This window comes from Wyeomyia smithii, chromosome 2 (genome assembly GCF_029784165.1).
Source record: "Wyeomyia smithii strain HCP4-BCI-WySm-NY-G18 chromosome 2, ASM2978416v1, whole genome shotgun sequence".
NCBI lineage: Eukaryota > Metazoa > Arthropoda > Insecta > Diptera > Culicidae > Wyeomyia > Wyeomyia smithii.
Genome location: NC_073695.1, coordinates 43,485,360 through 43,503,567, shown reverse-complemented (window position 1 = coordinate 43,503,567; position 18,208 = coordinate 43,485,360). Strand labels below are relative to the sequence as shown.

The 18,208-nt window shown below is 37.5% G+C and overlaps 1 protein-coding gene across 7 annotated transcripts in view; it reads right to left on the bottom strand.

Annotated features, from left to right (window-relative positions):
- The window catches only part of LOC129726143 (serine-rich adhesin for platelets), a 217,588-nt gene that overhangs the window by 98,852 nt on the left and 100,528 nt on the right, over positions 1–18,208 (bottom strand). For all 7 annotated transcript variants that reach the window (XM_055682826.1, XM_055682827.1, XM_055682828.1 and 4 more), the window contains exon 2: positions 2,705–2,896. In XM_055682826.1, coding sequence (XP_055538801.1) covers positions 2,705–2,809 — 105 coding nt within the window. In that variant the 5' untranslated portion in view covers positions 2,810–2,896. The remainder of the gene's footprint in view (positions 1–2,704; positions 2,897–18,208) is intronic.

Below are 18,208 nucleotides of genomic sequence, written 5' to 3'. Positions count from 1 at the left end.
GTTTATAGTTATTTGAAGAGCATCAAGGTGCCCATTTAACAGCGAAACGAATCTCGGATAATTATCGGATTAGTTTCAGCTCGTAGTCGGCTGCGAGGATAAAAATGTTGCCTTTAGATTATAAGATATTTTAGACCATAAGGCATTAGATTTAATTGGCTCCGTAAAACATTAATTTGTATTGTGCCGTGTCAAATAAATGTTGTGTGAAAAAAAAAGTAACAATTTGTTGTTGTTTGTTCACATAAATAATAAATTAAATACTTGTTTTGACAGACTGCTAACGTAAGAAAATTTGTTCATCAAAACTGATTGCTATGCAAATTTTATTGACAGTTTGATAACAGCGCTTTTCATCGTAGCAGTAGGATTTCATTGCCTTAAACTAGGATCAAATGTTGGCAGTTACCATTTTTTAATAGTTCACATCAGAATATAATTGAGCAATTTCACAAAGAAACCTTGCCTAGACGTTTCTATAGGCAACGGTGCCATTTTGTGCTATCGATTTGATTTTTTGGAGCACTGCTTATTTTTGAGAAGCTATTGAAAAATGCTATACAGTGCTTTTTTGCTTTTATCAATAGTCGTTTTTATCACTACTCGCCAAATTCACGCTAGATTTTTTCACGATTTTTTTCGTTTTTATCACGCTTTAAAAAAAAAATCAAAAACTTTTAATCAATATGTCCAGTTGCAGAAAATATATTTAAAACATCATTTTCACTTGTGCCTTGTGTCCTTGCATGTGTATAGTTTTATAAACTCAATTCATTTGATCAATTTTCTGAGGCAACCAAGTGTATCATATCTGATACAAATAATTTGTGACATAATTTTGAGAAAATTGAACCTTTACGGTATTATACGTATTTCATTAACTTTGAGGCAAAAATTACGTATTATACGAGCAGTTGAGAAAGAATGTATGTTAACAACTCAAATAGCCCTACAGTTTGGTCCTCACAGAGCGTGGATTTCAAAATTATAAAATCTAAATTTCCCACAAACAAGCATTAGACTCTGCTAGCTATGCTAAAGAATGAGCAGTATAAATCATATTGATATTGCATGTATAACAGTCGTGAGAAAGTCCGCAAAAATTCAATGGAGGAAAATATCATAAACTAACCTTTTCTCGTTGATTCATTTGTATCTTGAACTTATATTCCATTCAACTGTGAAAGTGGATCATTTTACTCAAAATATCATAAATTTCAACTGAATCCAACACAAAAAATTCAACTTTTATCATTTCGCTAAATTTGCGGTTTCGCCAAATTCACGGTCAATTTTTTTTGACCGTGATGGAATAGAAAAAGCACTGTATTGGAAAGGTATTGATGATTACAAATATTTTTAGAGTCAAAACGGTTCGTTTGATCGGTGTGACGTCTTCGGCGAAGTTGTAGATAATAATTTTGTCTTTCCAAAAAATACACTCCAAAAAACTTATTTAGTTTTTGAATATAAATGAAAAGAAAAATTTAAAATTAATTATCTAAATAAGCAAATTTTTAAAAATCTTTTTTTCAAACTACAGAAGATTACCTAAACAATGCAACTGGTCCGATCATGGTGAAATCAAGAAAAAAAGTTATGATTTTTCAGAAATGAGCTTTTTTAGATAATTATTTCAAATTTTTCTTTCAATTTGTTCTCAAAAAGTGAAAATTTTTTTTAGAGTGTCTATTTTTTCGGAAAGATAAAATTATTATCTACAACTTCGCCGAAAACGTCACACCGATCAAACAAATCGTTTTGGCCCTAAAAATAATTGTAATCATCAATACCTTCCCAAAATAGCATTTTTCAGTAGCTTCTCAAAAATGCGTCTTGTTCCAGAAAATTAAACTAAAAGCACAAAATGGCATCTTTTGCCTCTAGAAACGTCTATGCAAAGTTTCAGCCACATCAAAAATGACAATGGTACTTCCCACACTGGTACTTTTTTTGTGGAACTGTTCAATTATGACAACCGATGCGAAAATATTAATCTGTGTAATACCCTGGCAAAGTGTTACATGCATTCTTCATCTTTAAGCATTACATTTCTATTGAAATTGATACAACAACGTGTACGAAAACTAAACATACACTTAATAGCTCGCTCAATCAACCAAAAGCACACAAAGCCGGCAAAGCTCTGACCCAGTATACAGAAACTCATCATCGCCGTGGGTGGCCTTGCGCTTACTTGGGTGCAACTGCAGACGCTAGGTGACGATTAAGCTGTTTGTAAAGCATACGCCGCGGCGGGGAACTTTGACCACGAGAGCGGTGCAATAAATTTCAATTGGCTTTCATCTTCGGTGCTGCAACCCACACACACACACGGTCGGCACAGGTGCCATCGATGACCGTGAGCCAGCTGGGATTCGGTTTTTGTGGTTTCCTTTATTCATAATGAACCAATTATTTTCGAGGGGCGATTTTTTCCCACACCCACTTCTCGCACGTTCCAATGCTGTGCATGCCTCTGATGTGGGCTGATGGGTTAAAGTTTCATTTCACGATGGTTCAAACTTATAGGCACCGATTGAGTAACCGAACATCTACCCTACAGCCCGACTATTTACGTTGATGAAGCGGTTGCAAAGCGGAGCCGATTGTTTTTGATCGAACCGCTCTCGTCCGATGCTTGGCCGAATGGTGTAAAAAAAGGTGATTGGAAAAATGAGCCTCATTATCGAGCTGCACTTACCACATTGATGTATATGATGTCATCTTCGTTACAGATGGCCAGATAAGGGGAGCTTCCAAATTCATTCAGTCCAGAAACCGGCTGCTTGGAGGCACACTTTCCCATAGGGAAAGCAGACGCCCTTTACTACCGGGCTAGCGGGTGTCGCTGGGAGCGTACTGCAGTGGGGTGCATTCACAGAAGGGGAGGAAACTGCAAAAAATAAAAGTAAGAAATCATTAGTTACACCCTGAAACAGAACACCACCAAGAGGATTTTACCAAGGTCATAGTATAGGTGATACCATCTTATGCCGATGCACCATACATGAGCGTCATCACACCACTTTACAGACTGCAGTTGGGTGATATAAAAAAAAAAAACAAAAGAAAACAAACTGCTCCCTAACTTCCAACCACGAAAGTGAAACATGAGTTTCAATCGACTGTTTATTTCGTTATTCCCACTTGTTTCAAACGAAAATGGATGATTCTCTGGAATAGAAACTGCAGACGGTGGCAAACACACAACTTCCCATCAAATTTGATTAAGTGTTTTATTTTTATTGCAATACCAATTTCCTGAGTGATTGAGTAATAGAATTAGACAAACGATAGATCGTGCCCAAGCCAGGGAATGTTATACAAGAGAAGAAAACTGAAGTTTTACCTAGACACAAAATTTTCTTAGAAAGCAAATAATAAATAATATTGGCAAAAAACGGATGAAATAATATTGATAAACATAAAACTTTATGCTCAATTTTGTAACGTTTTCTTGTTGCGAGAAAGTTGCAATGACATTCCAAAGATCATGAACTCCGAAAAGTCAATTTCGGCATTGTTCTATTTTGTTTGGCAATCGACAACCGTGTTGACATTTCATCAAATGCACACAGAGTTCACTTACTTTCGGTCATCAAGGCGACGTCAGTTGCACTCGAATCCTGTCGGAATATCACATAGAATTGTTTTCCGAGAAAATATTATGTTACGAGATGACATTCGTCTGCGCCGTACATATTTACTGAATGCTAGCAATGCGATGCAGTGCATCGAATTCTGAAACGAAGAAAATATCACGTGCTGGAAAGGTTTTACAATTCACATTTTCCGGGTTAACATCAGAGCGGAGCGAGTGGAACGCATTTTCTTTCTACCTTTACATAAGATATCCATTGCATTTACGGTGCTTCGCGCATCAAGACATTTTTCTCCCGGCTGGAGGCCAAGCGGAGAATCTGCAGTAACGATCAGGCAAATAACAATCGATAACATCGGCTGACGGTTGACTGACTGCATGCACCATGCTATCGTTTCATCGCGATTGACGGGAACGACGGCCGTGGCGACAATTCTAGCCGCGGAGGAAAACACAGTGAAGCGCTTTTCCGTAGGGCTTCCTGGGCGCGTACCGGGTGAAATTGAATCAATCAAGAATGAGCAGGAAAAAGCAACATGCTGTCAACTTCGTACAGCGGGTATCAATTTCAATGTGATGGTTCGTGGAACGACAACGGTGATTTTTTGTGTGCAAAATCTCGAACGTCGATTAAATCCATTGCAAGTCACTCCGCACGGGAAAGTAATGAATTTCACAATGAATTGCAATGAACGTCAACGAGTTTGTTATAAATTGGCATTTTACATCAGGTGTTGTGAGAGTTGATTTTAAAGAGAAAAGTTTTATACTGAAACCCACCGTCGTCTGCCCGTGTTCAGTAGCATTGCTTGGCCATCGGATGTCATGTAACGACAGCAATAAGTCTACAGCATCTCACAGGAATAATGAAGCGAAATGCGGTTCAATTGCGTGGCTTTGATTGACGATTGACGAGCAGCTGGCTGTCTTGCTGGCCGGATGGATGGATCGATGTCAATTGATAAACGAACTTCTGCGGTCGGTGGTAAGTGTTTTTTTTTCTGCTCGGAAAGCTGGATGCAAATTTTCTACCGCCATTAAATCGAATGTTAAGAGCGACTTGATCTTGTAGTCCATAGTTCGAATCGATTCGAACCTATCCGCACCTCAAGTCGTAAAGCAAAAAACAGAAGCTTCCCGTAACAGTTCTAATGCGTTTCCCCCTAATATGGGCTCTATTTCCTCCCGGGTGATTTCCATTTTTGGCGACCAACCGCTGTCATCTTTTATGCGGTTTACCTGCCCGTCGTCCGTGGTGCCAAGCTAACGGCAAAAAAGAAACAGTGGAAGGAAACGAAAACAATAACACTTTACCAGCAATAAAAATATTATGAATGAGAAAATGTAAATTGATTTTGCATTGGTTAGAGCGCCGTCGTAACCGCTTCGGACCCTTCTCGGTAGTGTGGTAAGCAGTGATATTCGCTGAAGGTGGATACAATAGTACCCTGTGGGAAGTTCTTCCCATTCAATCGGCGGGGGTGAGGCGGTCGCTCTGATTGCCGTCAACATTAAGGCGGGCGCGAAAGTGAATGAAAAATTAATTCAATGCACACTATCACGTAATAATGAAAATACAATAATGACATTATGCATTCCGATTCCCCTAGCCGGTTTCCAGAAACGTGTCAACGAAGGTGGAAAGATGACTGCAACGATTCGCGAGTTACTCATCTACGAGTGCGGTACTCGGGCTATGGAAAAACGATCGCGACATGCTTTTTCCCACCAACTCAACCCAACTTTGTACCTTTTCAAATGCAGCCAAACGACATCGACTGGTTGGCACCGGCCCTAGTCTTGCGCTTAATTTATAAATACACAACAAATATTAATAATGTTAATAACGGAATTATTCAAATGCCTGTTGTAATGCTCTCCAGGATAACAGTGGCGGCGCCGTCCGACAAATTGAAACGAAACCGGGCGCTGCTGCCGTAAGTGGAAAGGTGAGAGCTTAGGTTGCACAAAAATTCCACAATCGTCCGCTCAGCGAACGGAAAAGCACCATTCAGAATGGTACGAGAGTGTCGTGTTTCCCAGGCTTCTTTTCTCTTGCAGCGACCGACTGTTTCATAACTTAACTTAGGGCAAATATATGAGAGTAGCAACATTGTGCTTACTGGTTACAGGTAAGTATTCACACAGCAGCTGGTGCCGGGTGTGAGCGTGAAGATCCGAAAGGTGTCGTGAAGCACCATAATGTGGTACAGCTTTGCGGAATTGTTGATTCCTGGAAATTTGCTTTACTAGATAAGGGACAATACAAGTTCCAAATGATCTGGTTGTAATCCAGCTCGAAGAAAAGGCACAGACTGACCGAAAACTACGATTCTTACTTCAAATTTTAGGATTTGAATGATCTTGATAGAATTGATTTATATATATTTTGAAAATCCATTTTCCAAACCTGGATTTGTTTTTCATGCATTTTTAGTTTTTTAGGCAGTTTTACTTTTCAGAAAGATGTCTTTTGTTTTCGAAAAATTCCTGATTATATACTTTAAGAATTCACAACATCTTCATAAACAAGAAAATTTCAGACCTTAAACAATTTCACAATCAGCTCTGATCTATTTTCGCTCAACAAAATCTACGAAAAGCATCACGCTGTTCACGCTTGACGCTTGACACTTGACAAAAGAAGAAAATCGAAAATTTTCGCTTGTTCCACTTGATATTTATGTGGTTATGCATCATCCAGTAGTTGCGTATATAAAGTTTAATAAAGCACAGCTTTTGCGTCAGTAAAACGATGTCTTTAAATTTTTAAAACTGATACCCATTCGAATTTTTTGGCGTAGAATTACGTCACCGAAGAAGGACTGTAGGGGTGTAAGTGGAGAATACATAGACAGAATAGGGGATGGTATCATGTCTGAATTCGAATGCTTATCACTTGGTTAGTTTACAATGGATTTCCTTCATTCTTGCAGCAATCAGCAAAAAAAATGAATTGAATATTAACTACGCATATGCCCAAATGCAGAAAATTCCGACAGAAAAAGAGTTGATTATCTTCTTTCCGAGCAGCAACACGATACAACGTGTTATTTTGTACTGTGACTGAGAGCTCCATCGGTCCAATTCAACTGTTAGCCAGCACGAAATAAGAATCATTTTTCGTAACTCATACGAAATAAAGTCTCCTTCCGTCTTGCAAAGCTGGGAAAATGATAAAACTTGAAACAAAAGCAGAGCTACTTACAAAATAGCGAAGCGAGATGACATTGTTGTTAAAATTCATCTGAAACAAAACCAGACAAGAAATACTACAATGTATACAGCCCTAGGGGTTGTATGAAATGGTGACGTAGGACTAAATGTATATATTATATGCTGCGATAAACCGTTCATAGGCAACACTACCGTTTATATTTGTAAAACTAACGTTATTGTAAAACGTTATTGTAAAACTAACGATGCAAGAATACATGAAAATTTTACCCTAGTAATAGTTGTGAAAATTCTCATAACTCTTATGTTCAAGCATCTATAGTTCTGAAAAGAACCGATTCAACAATCTTCAGTATTAAATTCGTGCTACAGAATGCTGATGATCGCACCACCACCGGTAGTATTGAATATTTTGTTGGCAGCGCATAAAATTTGCTCTCCGCTGCGCCCTCCAGTAGCTGTGCCAGTGAAATATCCTGCAGCGACGATGGTAACTGTTGCTGCCGTATGCAAAATAAAGGTAACATGCTCCGCACTGCCTGGAAGTTGACTCGTATGCAGCTCTCGTTTCTCAATGCCGCGTACCTCTAACAAATATACTCCACTCGCTGTTGTGTGACAAACTAGACTGAAGCTAAATTTTCTACACGCAGTCTTTTGTATCGAGTTCAGCGTAGATTTTTGCCATTAGGGCGTGGCCACACAGCTTGGAGAAAGAGGAACAAACCAAAACGATAGTGATTTTCATAAGCATCAAAAGAAAGTTTTTGCTTTCCCGATGCGAAAACCACTCTGTATCTTAGGTTAACTAATTTTTGTTACTAATATTTGACTGATAACGGTGTTCGAGTGGGCACAAAGAAACAATTAAACCGGAAAATCACTCAATTTAGCAGTGAAAATTTTTGAAATGAGGGTTATATCTTGCTGTGATAAACTATTCTACCGTTTAACTTTGGTGCGCCCTAGTCGTTATTGTAAAAATGATTATTGAGAAATAGATGAACATTTCACACTAGGAGTAGTTGTGAAAACTCTCATAACTCTTATCTTCAAGCATTTATATTTAGTTCTAAAAAGAACCGATTCCATAATATTCAGCTAGAAATGTGTGCTATAGAACGCTGATGATCGCACCACCACCGGTAGTATTGAATATTTTGTTGGCCGCGCATAATATTTGCTCTCCACTGTGCCCTCCAGTAGCTGTGCCAGCAAAATATCCTGCAGCGTACGATGGTAACTGTTGCTGCCGTATGCAAAATAAAGGTAACATGCTCCGCACTGACTGGAAGTTGACTCGTATGCAGCTCTCGTTTCTCAATATCGCGTACCTTTAACAGCTGCACTGCACTCGCTATTGTGGAACAAACTAGACTGAAGCTGAATTTTCTACACGCAGTCTTTTGTATCGAGTTCAGAGTAGATTTTTGCCATTAGGGCGGGGCCACACAGCTTAGAGAAAAACAAACAAACCAAAACATTTTGTTGAGTCAAAATATGTAGGCAGTGAAATTTATTTCGGCCATGTTATTGTTATCTGTGCTCGGGAAGCAAGCCAATAACGAAGGAAATGTATGAGAATGCTTGACCTTGGAACTTTCACCTTTTTCCACCATTAAGCAATAAAGCAACAAAGTTGAACATTATATCAAAAAATTGTTACACATTTTATCTATCAACCGACATATAAATGACTAAGATGCATTAAGTCGTTTGCTTGCTATAATCGTTTGAAATCTGACGCAACATTTGCCAGTTTCATTTTCAATTTCATGAAGTGTAATCTAGTATAGAAAACAAAGACGTAGTCCTACGTCAAAAGGATGATATTTTGTCAGTGCGGAGTTCGTACGTGTTCTGATAATGAAGTGTTGATTGGACAAGTGGTTCAAAAGTTATGGAAATAAACGTATTCTGGCGACTTTTTAATCTCATTGATAAGGCTGGAACGATTTCATAAAATCAGTGTTTGTTTTTGCAATCGGACATATTTCGAAACATATTACAACATTTCAACATTCAACATTTATAAAAATATTTCAAAAACTAATTTTTAATAACTTTTCGATGAATTTTCGGGAGTTTTTCAGCATTTTTTAGTGAACACCACTAATTTTTGTGGGTATTTTCACTAATTAGGGCTGTTTAACAACCATGCAGTAACTTTACAATTAATGTTGGAAGGTAGCTTTGAGCTCACTTGTAAACAAATTTCAAAGCTAGACTCTTTATTAATTATCGACATCCTTCTAGGAGATTGTTCGGGATTTAGTGTTAGTTTCGATGGCAACTTCATAAACGTTTATTTACTATGTGAATAAATTATTTCTGAGACTTTCTGGGAACTTTTAAAAATGTATTGCTTCCTTAACTGGGACATCACATGTATACATCAACCAATTTAATAAGGAATGGGATGATTTGATAAATATTATTAAACTCAATTTCATTTTCTCTTCGGATGACGGACATCGCAATGTGGGTTTCGTAGAAGTTGGAGTCCGATGGATCGATGGATTCTGTGAAGTGTTATAAAGACTGTTTCTGTATTTGATCAGGCGCAAAAGCTTACAAATGCCAAAGAAAAATAAATATTGAGTGTGTGGGTTTTATGAAAAGTGCTATTTCTATTTGAATAGGTTCTTCACTACGGCAGTGTATAAAAATTAAAGCACGTTTTACCATTTCAATTCAAAATAGAATAAAAAGCAGATTTTTTCCGGAAATGAAATTGTCATCCAATTTTGTTTCTGAAATTTGTTGAAACAAAGCTGGAAACAAGATAATAATTAGGATTATTGATTAGTGTTTAGCCGTTGAAACAATCAGAAAATCAATGAGCTAGTAGTGTTTTTTTCTCAACAGCACACCTAATAGCGTTTCCATCAATCAATCATATCCTCACATTGGTGATTGCCAAGCCAATCAATTGAATTTGCTGCTTCTATTTCGCGATTCAAGATTATAACTTATCTGATCAGATGACTGGCTGCATTCGCTCTGGCTGTGGTCGGTCCGCGGTAGACCCTGTTTCTCGACGGTGAGGTGCGAAATCGAATCGCAAACTCTGTGATTGATGGGCAGCTGCTTGCTTTCGCCGCTGTCGGAGCGCGCGCGGTGGGTGGCACGCTTCGGTTCGAACTTTTCCACGAACGCCCCTTACAATGGACGAGAATATTGATTCTCGATTCGGGGCGGTGTACATATATACATAAATGAGGGATCATGAAATAATTAAATTCAATTAACGCCCATAAAGATTGAATGAGTATCACTTTTATTATTTTAGCTTGATTATGTTGTGAATTAATATACTGACTGGGGCGTTTGATTCAAAGCCACTCCGCAGTAGCTGTGCGATCGACTGCAGGACAAAACCTGCTATCGAGCCGAGTTGCTGTTTATCGAGCATGTGTTATTAAATTAATTCTTTTCATTTTCAATTTACTCGCTTGTTTGGCGGTAGCGTAAACATAATGGAAACCTTTGGAGGTAGATATTAACTTAATTGATCCAAAGTGTATTCGTAAACGATGTCTACTGTTTTTTTTCTGGAGAAACCTTTCTCGCGAAGGAAGTGAGCCTATTTATTAGTAATTATAATTGAATTGTTTTGCAAAAAGTAAAACAGTCAATCTGTTACCGGATAATTCCATTTGAATAAGGATAGAGAGCTCAATATAATTTTTGTCTGTTTTCTACCCGAATGAAGCTCTTAACCAAACAAATTAAAAGTATCAACTTTCGAAAGTCAAACTGGAAAATTTCATCACACTCTCTTGTTGCTAACAAAGTGCAACTGCTGCTCATGCTGCAAATATTGCATGGCTCAATTTCCAGCACGCTTGTTGCTTTCTAATTGAAGATAACTCCTTTTGCTCTACATCCACAATGTAGAAAATTCGTCGACAGCTTCAAATACCTTCAGCTACCGAATGAAATTGGCTCCACCCTCGCAAGCCACAAGATTGCTACAATTGATGCTATCCCACCCGGGGGAACAGTAAACAGGAAACAAAGTTGTCACCCAATATAGGACGAGAAACAGACAACCTTTAACCGTTTTCAGCTGCAAGGTGGAACCTTCACTACTCCACAGAACATACAAAGTTGGTGACTGGTGTCGTATCGCAGCACGACGAAAGTCAAATCAGCCGTACGAAATTGGCACCCGTTGCCAAATGACAAAACTTTTCCACCCAGCAGTCCCTCGTGGGCCAAAAGGAATCACCCCCGGTTTTTCACATTCTCGGTGGTGCTAATAAACTGATAAAAGCTTTCCGGTACCAGCGGCTTCGCTATACATTCTGTTCAATATCTTTATTTCTAACTTCCCTCGAAATTGGTGGAAAAAGGGCTCAAATGTAAACGGATGTTGGCATTTGCACCAGATCGTGATAGCACAAGGCGTGGTAGAATCTCGCTCTATACTTTAGAAAGGAATCATCACAGTATTTATGGCAGAACGTACATCGGGAGGCAAGACTTCTTCATAGTCAGCCATCTTTCGTGGAATAAAGGGAAAACCAAAAATCCCGCTTTCTCAATAATGTAGCTTAGCGAAATCGATGGCGGCGCACAACGATAAAGACAGTTCCGGAGGGAACGAAAATCCGGAGGCGAAACCAAGCCTAAATGCAACGCTTCCCGCATTTATCTCTTTATGATTAAGTAAAATTCAATAAATCAACATCCCACGACAAGCGATCTCGGTTCGACTTTTATTTTTTATGTTTTTTTTTCTTTGTGTCGAGCTCCCGGCCATTTCTTGCCGTGCAGGAGCTGGCGACAACATGTGATGTTGGGCTTGGGAGATTTTCATGCCATCTATAAATCAATTATCCCGATCAGTGACGCATTAAATCCTACATAAATTACATTTTCGAGACTGCGGTGCTGAGTGCGCATAGGAATGCCTCGGTGTCTAGTTTGGGTGGGTTTGATGGTATGTTGAGTTGACAAAATTTACGATGTTCGGTTGTGGTGAATTTCGGAAACGTCTGTTGTGCAGTCGTTTGTGAGGAAACAGAGCTAATGAAAATGATCGCTTGTAGAGCAGCTAGTGGTAGATGTTATCCGAGACTAAAAAGGTCGCATAAATTTAGTGAGCTTGTGGAGTGTTTTATGTATTTAAAGTTATGTCAATATCAATTTCGAAACTACATCCTCCAGTTATATTGAATTGATATGAACAAAACACCCTTTTTGACGTAGAACTACGTTTTACTTTAGCATACCACACAGGAATGCAAACTGAAAAACTGGGACGAAATTTGTCCCTTTTCAAATGCTTATAGGTCAGTTGGTTTTCAACCGATTTTCTTCATTCTTGCAGCAATCGATTGGAAAATTATACACGCATCTGCCCAAATGCAGAAAAATGTTGTTTGAATCTACGAACTTTTGCACTATTAAAAATTGTCAAGCCTTGTTGAAATAAAAATAGCGTCCTCTGATTGGTCGCTTGCTTGCTGTGAGTGTATGATATGGTATGATGTGTGTATGGTGTGATGATATGGTATGATGTGTGTATGTATATGATATGATGTGTGTGTGTGTGTGTGTGTGTGTGTGTGTGTGTGTGTGTGTGTGTGTGTGTGTGTGTGTGTCTGTATGATATGGTATGATGTGTACTCTGCCGCTCATGGCAAGTCCGTCCCAATTGCATTTTTGTCAATTTTGCGTTTATTTATGGAATCAATTCCTTTTTAAATCTACTTTCGATAAAACAAATATTTTTGAATACTTCGTTTTGAGGAACTATGAAAAAAATAGCAAGTCGGTTTGTCCCATAGCAAAAGTGATCGCAAGTCGGTCCCATTGCAAAAATCTTCGCAATTTAACCCCACAGCCAATAATAATTATGAAAAATGTGATATTCACCACAACTTATGGTCTTCAGGTTTAGAATTGGATGTACCAAGTGATATTCGATAGGAGGTTTGATTGAATTTTACGCGTTCTACATCGTGTGGCTCTAGCTAGTACAATGTTTTCTTCATAACAAAGTTTCCACCAGTAGCTTCGTTCAGCTGTTGTTTGTTGACAGTGAACGCTTTAGGTGTGTCACTGTATTGTTAGTTAAAGCATTCCTTAGTAAATGCTACTTTTCGTATTTTTGCCGTATTTTATGAAGAGACGTGGGCAAGAATTGTTCAATTATTATCGTGAATTTCGTTTTGAAGAATTTGTCAGTCATATCAAATACTTCGGTACGCTACTTAGCTTTAACAGCAAACATTTTCCCAAGCTATAGGTGTTCTTTCATATTTGCTTCCACTGCTACGTGGAACCCGTCCGCCGTCACGAACGTGTGACCGCTATCAGGAAAATTAAGAACAAGTTCCTACACCCAAACTGATTTCGAATTTATCAGTAGTATCAAATGTAAAAACAAAATCTAATTTTATTTTGAGTGGTGCAGTTGCTACATTGTGTTATGCTTCTCACAAAAAACTTGTTTAATGAAGCACGAGAGTAGGTCATTTATGAATTGACCAGCGATGGATTCATTCCAAACGCAAGCTTTAGCACCGCCATCGATTTGTAGTAGTTTGTTTTTCATCACCGGTCGTAGCTGGCTATGGGACTGACTTGCTATCATTCTGGCTACGTACTCTAAAAGTAATCGCATGTGAGTCCCAGCTTATGATTATCAATAAATTTTTATCAAATTTCGGTGTTTATGCAAGTTTTATGATGCAAAAGTGTTAGATTGTCATTGCAGTACTAAATTCTGTTGATGGTTTTGATTGAAAAAGCATTTGAGTGCAAAATTTCACTTAAAGTGTTACGATTTTTAATTGCTGTTTTCTCATCAGCACCAAAACGCAAATGGGACGGACTTGCTATGAGCGGCAGTACTGCTTTCCAAGCATAGTTGTCCCAGCGTGCATAAGGTTTGTGTAGAACATGGAACTACTATGATTGGAACGGCAGTGTATGTGTCTGTATAATGGTATAATGTGCGTGTGTCCATGATATGGTATGATTTGTTTGTGTGTGTGCTGTGTATGGTTTTTAACTCGGCACGTTCTGCTAACTGCTGAATCCGGTTCACGAAATTCACAACCCTTCATTAGTAGACATTATAACTCATTACCCAAGTAAAAATATTGGTTTTATCAAAATTTAATAGCGCTCAATACAGCCAAAAAAGCGCTATAAAACTTTGATTAAACCAGTTGTGTTACTAGGGTAATGAAACACTCAATGCATTTTATAATAGTGTACGTAGTTCTACGTTATTTATGTGGTCGTGTCTTGGATACAACCTCCTACTTTTTTATAACTCCAATATTTATTTAGGCCCAACCGCGAAATATAACAGAGCCGAATGTCTTCTTGGAGTAGGAAGAACAAACAACCTTATCAACATTATTACCATTTGAGCTGGCGTCTGTGGGATTTGTGTTGGACACTGCAGCCATTATGATAATGATTTGAATAATTGTTGAAACTTATGGAGAAGACTGCATATGTGAAAGAATTAGTCGTATATGGTTTTAACTCTACGAGATTTGCGACTTTGACGTTGAAGACAAGTCCCTACAAGAACTTTTTGATAACTACGAATGATGCATTTGAGTCAGGCGTTAGAGAAAAAAAGGGCCACATTACAAGAGAACGGTAAAGTGATTCTTTTGCACGACAACGCTTGACCACATATGGCTAACATCGTTAAATCGTATCTAGAAATGTTTTTTTGATTAGTGACGCATGTCTTAGGAATAATTGTGATCAAAAACTGGGATTCACTGTGGAATCCAAGATGGAGACTTTCGGCTTTGCGAAATAGACAAAAATGGTCAAATACCACCAGGGATCGTATAATTACTGAGAGCTGAGCAAAAAATCTTCGTGCGTCGCGCAGAGACGTGTTCAAGTCTCCTCTATTTTGTAATGAGTTAGAGAAGAAAAAGAAAGAGATTTTCTACAGGAGAGTTAGCGTTCGAGTGCCTCTCATTTTTGCTTGCAGCAAAACACATGCTGTTGAGAGGCTGCACATTATTTTTCAGAGAGACGATTAAGTGTTGTATATCAGCTTGCGTCTTCCTGCTGGCTCGTACACAGATTGTTTTGCAATCTTCATGACAAGTTACGAACGCTTTCATTTCACTTGAGAGTAAAAGACCTCCGGCACGAGACGAATGGAGTATGCTGTGCGATCCGAACTGCTTTTACTCGTCTCCTTGCTAAATAATCTGCAGTCTCCCAACATCGTGTGTTTTACTCGCCTAAACTACGTTACCCCGGATCTTTGAATACCACTCGATGGGAGTAGTTCTGAAACCAGAGCGATGCCCAGAAACCGGAAATCAATTCCAAACGCTTACAAATTTTACTATTAAAATTGTTTCTAATTTAAAATTTAGCAATGATTTTAAATAAAACAATTAAAATATTAAATTGGAATGCTCGCTCATTGAAGGCCAATGAGAATGAGCTTTTTAATTTTTTAACAGTAAATAATGTGCATATTGCAATTATTACTGAAACATTTTTGAAACCTAACATAAAATTAAAATATGATCCCAATTACGTGGTTCATAGATATGATAGGATTCAGGGTTCCGGCGGTGGAGTTGCAATTGTTATTCATCGCCGAATCAAACATCGTGCTCTTCCCCATCTTGAGACGAAAGTTATTGAAACTTTGGGAATTGAAGTTCAAACTGAACTTGGGATTTTATTTATTGCCGCAGCATATTTACCATTTCAATGCACACGCGAGCACATAAATTATTTTAAAGGTGATTTACAAAAACTCACCAGAAATCGTTCGAAATTTTTCATAATCGGCGATTTTAACGCTAAACATCGTTCATGGAATAATTCTCAAAGTAATTCCAATGGCAAAATTTTATTCAATGATTGTTCTTCAGGATACTATTCTATTTTGTCTCCGAATAGTCCTTCATGCTTTTCTTCTGCAAGAAACCCTTCAACAATTGATTTGGTGCTAACAGATCAAAGTCATGTATGTAGTGATTTGATCACACATGCTGACTTTGATTCTGACCATCTTCCAATAACTTTTTCTTTATCACATGAATCAGTTTTAAACCCTATGAGCTCTGTTTTTAATTATAACAAGGCTAATTGGGAAAGATACAAAACTCATATTGAGAGAAATTTCAATAATGAGCTGGATTTGCAAAACGAAGTGAATATTGATTCCGCTTTGGAAGCATTAAAATGTGCAATTGTTGATGCCAGGAATTATTCTGTTCCAAAAGTTCAAGTGAAATTTGATTCATCAATAATTGACGAAAATCTTCAACTTCTAATTCGTTTGAAAAATGTCCGCAGACGTCAATATCAACGTTCTCGTGACCCTGTTTTTAAAACTATTTATAAAGATTTACAGAAAGAGATTAAGCATAGATTTACTCTTCTGAGAAATCAAAATTTTGAGACTAAAGTTGAAAAATTGAAACCATATTCAAAACCATTTTGGAAGCTGTCGAAGATTCTTAAGAAACCTTTAAAGCCTATTCCAGTTTTAAAAGATGGTGAACGTTTTCTTGTATCCAATGAACAAAAGGCTCAAAGACTTGCTCAGCAGTTTGAGAGTGTTCATAACTCAAATTTGAATTTTGTGAGTCCAATTGAAAATGAAGTCACACGTCAGTTTGATTTAATTTCTTCCCAGAATTTTTTACCTGCAGAAATAATTGAAACTAACTTGAATGAGATTAAATCAATTATTAAAAATTTCAAAAATATGAAAGCACCTGGTGACGATGGAATCTTTAATATACTAATCAAACATCTCCCTGAGAGCACAATGGAATTTTTAGTGAAAATTTTCAATTGCTGCTTCAAAATTGCATATTTTCCCAAATTATGGAAAAATGCAAAAATTACTCCCATTTTAAAACCGGATAAGAACCCAGCTGAAGTTTCAAGTTATCGACCAATCAGTTTGCTTTCTTCAATAAGTAAACTGTTTGAGAGAATTATTCTTAACAGAATGATGTCACACATCAACGAAAATTCAATTTTTGCAGATGAACAGTTTGGATTTCGCCATGGGCATTCCACAACTCATCAATTGCTCAGAGTTACTAATATGATACGAACTAACAAATCTGAAGGTTATTCCACTGGAGCTGCTCTTTTAGACATAGAAAAAGCATTCGACAGTGTTTGGCATAAAGGTTTGATTGCGAAATTGCAAACTTTTAATTTTCCAATTTTCCTAATCAAAATTTTAAAAAATTATCTTACTGATCGAACTCTGCAGGTTGTCTATCAGAATTCAAAATCTGATAGATTTCCTGTCAGAGCAGGTGTACCTCAAGGTTCAGTCTTGGGTCCAGTCCTGTACAACATATTCACTTCAGATCTTCCTGATTTGCCTCCAGGATGCACAAAGTCATTGTTCTGCGATGACACAAGCATTTCCGTAAAAGGAAAAAGTCTTCGTGTCATATGCAGTCGATTGCAGAAAAGTTTAGATATTTTTTCTTCCTACTTGCAAAAGTGGAAAATCTCTCCCAATGCTTCTAAAACTCAAATGATAATTTTTCCGCATAAGCCTAGGGCTTCTTTCCTCAAGCCAAACAATAATCACGTTGTCAAGATGAATGGGGTTATTTTAAGTTGGTCCGACAAGGTTAAGTACTTGGGACTAATTTATGATAAAAAACTTATTTTCAAAGAGCACATTGAGAGTATACAAGCCAAGTGCATCAAATATACGAGATGTTTATATCCTCTCATTAACAGGAATTCTAAACTTTGTTTAAAGAACAAACTTTTGATTTACAAACAAATTTTTAGACCAGCAATGCTTTATGCTGTACCGATCTGGTCAAGTTGCTGTTCAACAAGGAAGAAAACGCTCCAAAGGATTCAGAATAAAATTCTGAAAATGATTTTGAAGCGTCCTCCTTGGTTTGGTACACTCGAATTACATAGACTTACTGGTGTTGAACCATTAGAAGCTATGTCAAATAAAATTATTAACAATTTTCGACAAAAATCGTTGCAATCCTCAATTGCTACGATAAGCTCTCTTTATAGCCAATAAGTTAGCAATTAAGTTAGTTGTAAGTTTACTTCCCTTTCTTGACAAGTAGGTTTAAATCCCTACGAATGATAAGTCCTAATTGCGAAAGCAAACAAATCCTAACAATTAAAATTACAAATTTCTAACAGTGTTGAGAAGTCACCATTTGTGATTGGACACACATACACATTATTTACTAATATTTATCATAAATACTTAAGCTACTAACAAATCCCCCCTTAAAAAAAAAAAAAAATTCCAAACGCTTTCTCCCTGGAAACTGGCCGCTGCTTCGAGACTTATTTTTAGATGCGATTGTATATTCCAAGATGACGACTTCTAGACTCTGAGAAACAGCTCAAAATTGTAAAATATATTCCAATTTGCATGTTTCCGGCTGGAAAACT